Source organism: Oncorhynchus tshawytscha, linkage group LG15 (genome assembly GCF_018296145.1).
Source record: "Oncorhynchus tshawytscha isolate Ot180627B linkage group LG15, Otsh_v2.0, whole genome shotgun sequence".
NCBI lineage: Eukaryota > Metazoa > Chordata > Actinopteri > Salmoniformes > Salmonidae > Oncorhynchus > Oncorhynchus tshawytscha.
The window spans coordinates 2,726,888-2,734,167 of record NC_056443.1 but is presented as its reverse complement, the minus strand read 5'-3'; the positions used below and the strand labels follow the sequence as shown (position 1 = coordinate 2,734,167).

The following is a 7,280-nucleotide window of genomic DNA, read 5'->3' as shown; positions in this document are numbered from 1 at the left end:
ATCAAATGTTATGTCACATGCGCTGAATACAACAGGTGTAGACCTTACAGTGAAACGCTTACTTACAAGCCCTTAACCAACAATGCAGTTTTAAGAAAAAAATACATTAAATAAATAAATAAAGAGCAGCAGTAAAATACAGGGGGAACCGGTGCAGAGTCGAGGTTAGTCGAGGTAATTGGGGTAATATGTAAATGCAAATAGAGGTAATTTGCAATGCAAATAGTCTGGGTAGACGTTTGATTAGATGTTCAGGAGTCTTATGGCTAGGTGGTAGAAGCTGTTTAGAAGCCTCTTGGACCTAGACTTGGCACTCCGGTACAGCTTGCAGTGCTGTAGCAGAGAGAACATCTATGACTAGGGTGGCTGGAGTCTTTGACCATTTTTATGGCCTTCCTCTGACACCGCCTGGTATAGAGGTCTTGGATGGCAGGAACCTTGGCCCCAGTTATGAACTGGGTTGTCCGCACTACCCTCTGTAGTGCCTTGCGGTCGGAGGCCGGGCAGTTGCCATACCAGGCAGTGATGCAAACAGTCAGGATGCTCTCGATGGTGCTGCTGTAGAACCTTTTGAGGATCTGAGGACCCATGCCAAATCTTTTCAGTCTCCTGAGGGGGAATAGGTTTTTGTTGTGCCCTCTTCATGACTGTTTTGGTGTGTTTGGACCATGTTAGTTTGTTGGTGATGTGGACACCAAGGAACTTGAAGCTCTCAACCTGCTCCACTACAGCCCCATTGATGAGAATGGGGGCGTGCGCGGTCCTCCTTTTCCTGTAGTCCACAATCATCATTGTATCATTTCAAATCCAAAGTGCTGGAGTACAGAGCCAAAACCACAAAAAATGTGTCACTGTCCCAATACTTTTGGAGCTCACTATATGTGACTCACATGTACACAACCTCAAATAGCATCTGCATCAGCATGTGTCTTAGATGTATACAGCATTTGAATTCCAACACACCATGGCTCCGTTTCCGGGGAATATGTCAGTTTGCCGGCTACAATCAATTCCTATCGATTCTTTGCCAGGAGATATTGATGTATGTGCTGTTGGTTAATGGGAAATGGAATCAGCAGGCATAGAGGCATTTATCCTCAACGGTAACACTTCACCTCATCACCTCTTTGTAATGCCTGCCTTTTGTAGGCCGTCATAGTAAATAATAATTTGTTCTTAACTGACTTGCCTAGTTAAATGAAGGTTACATTTAAAAAAATGCAATAAATAAAAAAACAATGGCATAAGATGCCCTAAGAAGTCATGACAGCTGATGTCAGCTCATGGCAACTAACTTGACTCAGTTGTGACACAAACCGTTATTTTGCTAAGCTAGTTGGCTAAACTTACAGATGGTCAATTAGCTGACATCTGCCATAGTGTTAAAGATGCAGTCAGGCATTTTAAGCACAACAATTTCACAACATATTGTACAAATGTAACATATCATGTGAATTTGCAGGACGTAACATATTATACATAACTGGATGACGTAGTACACAAAAAACGGAGACCCGTTTTGGCTCGTGAGCACCCCTTTAAAAACTACTGGCTGAAATTACACAAAAGTTCTGGAGAATCACTTTAAGTCATCTGTCATAAGAGTTCATGACTGCATATAATGCATATTATGTCACTGCTATGACAGTGCTACACAAGCCTTACTACGGAGGATTCTGTACTCACCTCTTCAACAAACACATTATTGTGGTACAGCATATTTACTGTATATGGAATTCTCTAGACCAGAGCCGTATGTCAACAGAAATGGCATTGGCCTAGACCTTTCTGTGTTGAAAGGAAATCTCTGAGATGTCTCATTGGATGAATTACTGTATCACAGTGTCATAGAAGGACACAGAAGGAGGGTCAGTGCATCACTGGAAATCAGGTGAGTATGTGTCCTTGGTGGGACAGGGTGAGGATAAAGAGATAGAGGGAGAAAGAGAGAGGGGGGTGGTAGAGGCAGGGGATGATCCAGAGGCGTTATGTAACCAGATCCACAGGGAACCATGCAGAGGAGTGTGACCTGCATCCGGAGTGAGGCTATGAGCTGGTGCTCACACTCAGACACACAGACACACAGACACACACACCCAACAAATGTAATAATACAAGAAAGTAGTATTCTATTTTTTACAGTTATATTTTACTACAACATTTAGTGGTATTGCTTCATAGCCCAATTTCTTGGAATTTACTTATGGTATTTCCCCAAATTTCATAGCGTAAATAAAATAACATTTATAGCATTCATAATTAACCATGAACTGAATGCACTTGAGCTACTGTACAGCCAGAATAGTGTCTTAATTCAAATGAAACTCACAACCTGCTCCTCATCATTTGAAGGCTGATTCATGATCTTAGATGTTTTTGGTAAGGTGGAGGGTAGAGGACAACACCTCCTAGCTCCCACCAGCCTGTGACCAGTCCTGGAACATGACAAGTGGGTGCTAGATGTCAGGGCTGGATGTTAAATAGACAGGATAGAGGTATATTTCTGGACAGGCCAGTCTGCACTATGTCATTATGCCAGCAAAATTGCTCCCAAATCAAGTCGGTCACAGGCGTCGTCGCCACGTTACGTAACACCAGCCGTGGGCAGGGCGAGAGGGGATTTGGTGAGTAGATATAACCCCAAACAAGTGCGCACGTCCATTAGACATATTGCATATTTGTCACGGAGCTTGAGAGATAATGATGAAATAGCATCAACACTACAGCTGTAGAAGAGAAGGAATGAAATGAAAATGTTATAAGTTGAGGTTCAATAAAATGTAAATTAATTAGACCTTGTTGTCAATGTTGAAAAAATAACAATATTTCACATACTTACAAAGAGTTTTGGTACTCAAATGATTATACTAAAACTGGTCAAGGCATTTATAAGACACATTACTAAAAAAGTTGTGTTTTCAGTAGCTATAATAATCAGTGCAAAAGAGAATTTTGCACTGTTAGTTTATTCCGGGTACTACTTAAGCAATAAGGCCCGAGGGGATGTGGTATATGGCCAATATACCACGGCTAAGGGCTGTTCTTAAGCATGACGCAACACGGAGTGCCTGGATACAGCCCTTAGCTGTGGGATATTGGCAATATACCAAACACCTGAGGTCCCTTATTCAGTGGTGTAAAGTACTTCAGGTTAAAAAAAATACTTTTGAAGCACTAAAGTCGTTTTTTGGGGTATCTGTACTTTACTATTTATACATTCCTAAGGAAAATGAAGTACTTTTTACCCCATACATTTTCCCTGAAATCCAAAAGAACTCGTTATATTTTGAATGCTTAGCAGGACAGAAAATGGTCCTATTCGCACATTTATCAAGAGAACATCCCTGGTCATCCCTACTGCCTCTGATCTGGTGGACTCTAGGCACAAGTCCTTGTTCTTCCCTCATTTCAACAGCAGAGAGATGCAGCCAAGTTTATTTCACATTTTTATTGTTCATGTTACATGATATTGAAACAGCTTCACTGATACAAAAATCCCCTTTGTTCAGGCAAATATACAATTGAATGTTAGTTGATCCACAGGAAGCAGACACTGAACGGCAGGACACTGATGCTGACCCAGTGCTTCTTTCGGGCCAGGTTACAGATAAGGCAGATGGTTTTGGGGTAACACATTACTTAAACCCTCCGGCATGAATCCTACTTTATGTTGTCCAACGCATGACATGTAGTTTGCATGCCAGTGTTTGGTCATTTAACGTATATTAAAGTCAACTGTCATGACTACAGCATGTTATGCTACGACAGTCTAAAGTTGTACCTGAGTGATATTGAGGGCATAGCGCTGAAAGAGCCCCTCCCCGACCTCCTTCTTGAGTGTCTGAGACCAACATTTGTGCTCTCCGCTCTAGTCCTTCATTGGTGGAAAAAAACATGCCCCTTTTGAATGTTAAAAAACGAATGACAAAAATCACTTTGACCAAGGTCTTACATCTGGTGCTGTACCTGACCCTAAGGTTTGCTCCCTAGATGAACTGAAGTTTGCAATTATTAAGGCAAAGGTTGGTTTCTGCATTCTCACTCAATAGTAAGGTTTTTGTCAATACACTTCATGAAATGTATCTTCATATACAGTAACTGAGGCTGAGGAGTAATTTCAGCAAAGACCCAGCAGCCCCTATCGATGCAGACCGCATCTCAAATGTGACTGTAGGGTGGTTCTTACTAAAAGCATGTGATCTGAACGTCATTGATCTCTTGACAGCGCACCCACCCGCATGGCATGAATCAAATACTTCAGCTCAACATAGGCAATATCTACCCAAGTCTCGCAAGACATCAACACTGACATTCTACTTGGACCCTGCAGCCCCTGTAGGACTGAGGAATCAGACAACATTACCGACAAAACCATTCATTAATTCAAGGTCTAGGTCCTCCAGATATGTAACTATAAAGAAATGACAAGGGGTAGAGATTTTCTACAAATGTACAAGCTTCCATAAAAAAAGAAGAAATATCATCATAGAGCAAAATCAAAAACATTGAATACTAAAATAACATTGTAGAAGACTTCTGGTAAAATCCCTTACAACCCCCTACGCACATAATTCAGTGAGTACCATATAATAAGATTATTTACAAAGCATATACAAGTTGTCAGAAAAGACCATGTTTGTAATCCAAAACATGCACACACTATACCATTTCATTTGAAATATCAATTTGTCTCATGCATATGTAGATCCATAAAGGATCTGTAAATGTTGTCCATTCTGGCTGGATCCATTCGGAACACGTATCTGCTTTAACACCTAAGAAAACAGGTACTCTGTGCTTCGAATGCAAACTGCTAATGTAGCCACCTACTGACAAATGTTTTTTCAGCACGGCACAATATTTTGAAATTCATTTATCGTGGTGTTAATTAATTAATTAGGGCATTTTAAGAAATTATGGTCCGTTGAAATTATGTAAATTACAGTAACACAAGTCACAATTACAGTAATAAACACATACTGTTTATGTTAACTCCACTATAAGCAGCAATCTGGCATAAACAAATCGCTGGTAAAAAAACATCACCAAATGACAAGCCTGCTAAGTAACAGTGGATGCATTTCATTTCTCTAATCTTTTCCAAATTTGACATTATGACCCATATTGAATTTAAAGGGGCAATCAGCAGTTGAAGCAATAACAAAGTGTTGTCACCGTCTGTTCCAGAAAAAGTTTGAGATATACGGATGCAAGGACTGACCATCCATGATATCAAAATTACGGTTTTAACCATGTTTTGAGGCTATATATTGTTTACATTTATGTTGTTTACAAACATTGGAGTAAACCAATCATATATTTTGGGTTCTGATGGGGTACGACGGTTAAACTAAGCTCTTGAGGCATTCACAATTGATATTTTTCAAGAATCAATCGGTACAAATCATTAATTTATAAGTCCAAAAATGTAGCAACTGCAGATTTCCCCTTTAAGGTGTGAACTGCAAACACAGATAAAATAACTTATCTTGTATCTCAGAAACAGCACAGTCTGGAGGTTCAATCCATTGCTTATTTTACCCACAATATTTTTTCCCACAATTGAATTTTGTTACAAGATATCGTTTTACACACTGGGATAGAAGAAAAACATTCTCATGGGTTATAAGATCGCTGTGCCAACACAAATAACCTGTATGGTATACTGCCAGTAGACCTTCTTTAACTCTCATAGAGTTCTGATTTTGTTCCTCTTCACTGAAACTAGCGTTCACTAGTTGTATTTCATAGCACAGTTCACTTCACATGAAGTTTAGTAAGAGATGGAGTTACAAATTGAAAATTATCTCAAGCCATCAACATGAGCTCATCTCCTGGTATTGTTCGCTGCAATTGACCCAAGGGCTCTGTAGTGTGACACATTGGACAAGAGTGAACAAGAAGGCAAAGAAAGAAACACGTAAACTGTCATTCAGTAGATCACTAGACGTTTGGCCAAGTACCGGTACATTCAAAACTCGGCAACATTCAAATCTCTGCGACAATAACACTGAATGAATGGAGTCTCTTGTTTGAAGCTCAGTCTACTGGGCGGTTTCAAAATGGCTGACAGTGTGTGTTGATCATCACGTTAAGTGTTGATTGGGAGAATGGACATGGCTGAAAATTTGAACTTGGTGTATGTGTCTGTCAATGTGTACGATTGCTAACGTCTGATCTGATGATTGCTGTCAAGGGATGTTTTGAGAGCAACACACTAGCCACTGAGAAATATGTGTGTGCACAAACTTTGGTGATGTGATTGATTGTGAGAGTATAAAATAAAATAGAAACTACTTTACAAAACCTAGTTTACAAATATCACTCTGAACAACTTTTTCCAGGCTCTAGCTCGGAAAAAGATACTACAGCTGTCCTATGTACGGTTACATCGACTTTTCTTTTCCCTAGGTGTACAAAAATACATTTTGACAGTAAGCAAAATAGCTCCAATTAGTGTAGATGGCGTACTGTATGTGTGTGTGTTTCTTGATGTGTTAAAAATACATTAAAACTTGAAACACATGCTAAAAGTGCTCTTTGTTTTTGAACCCTTATCCCACCTCTCTCTCTAATGTTCAAGTGTGCAGAGCCCATGGCGCTGAAGCCACACCTGCAATAACAACCAGCTCCAATAGTGGCAGCTCTCAGATCAGTTCTCGTTCTCTTTGGGTTCTCTAGACCATTTAATGGTTGAGGTCCCTGCTCGTATTTTTTCCTCTTCTCAGGGAATATCACAGAGTAGAGATGATGGGCTATCTAGACAACTACGGCAGCGACAGCCGCAGCGTCTGATGTCTTTTCTCCCGTTTCTGACCGTCCTCCTTGATTACTTCGTGTCCTTTCGGCGAGCTCCTGTTGTGGAGGATTCTACAGAGCTAAACTATCCAACAACAACAAGAAAGAAAAATAATAACGAACTTAAATTTTTCAGTCGTAGAACGTAGTCCCCTCCAGTAATACTTTGTGGAAAGGGGTGGGGGTTGAGAAAAGCGATCCGCCCCTTTACAGTACGCTGACGTACTCAGTCTGTAGGTGATGTGTGGGGGCACCCCCCGGCCCGGTGACCTTACCCCCAAGGCACAGTCAGGGGAGGGGGTTTGAGGTGAGAGGGGGTGGAGGTGGAGGTAAGGGGGGTCGTCTTAGTGACCACTGCCGGAGCCGGGAGGGTTGTGGATCCAGTCCATCACGATGAGCGACAGGCTGCTGAACATGAAGATGATACCCACCACCAGGAAAATGGCCGCCTAAAAGACATCAGGAAAAAAAATAACGACACT

The 7,280-nt window shown here is 41.0% G+C and overlaps 1 protein-coding gene across 5 annotated transcripts in view; it reads right to left on the bottom strand.

Moving 5' to 3' along the window:
* Nucleotides 1-3,433: 3,433 nt before the first annotated feature.
* The window catches only part of LOC112264559 (sodium-coupled neutral amino acid transporter 4-like), a 35,724-nt gene continuing 31,877 nt past the window's right edge, over nt 3,434-7,280 (bottom strand). For all 5 annotated transcript variants that reach the window (XM_024441232.2, XM_024441234.2, XM_024441236.2 and 2 more), the window contains one exon: nt 3,434-7,247. In XM_024441232.2, the coding sequence (XP_024297000.1) occupies nt 7,143-7,247 (105 nt within the window). In that variant the 3' untranslated portion in view covers nt 3,434-7,142. The remainder of the gene's footprint in view (nt 7,248-7,280) is intronic.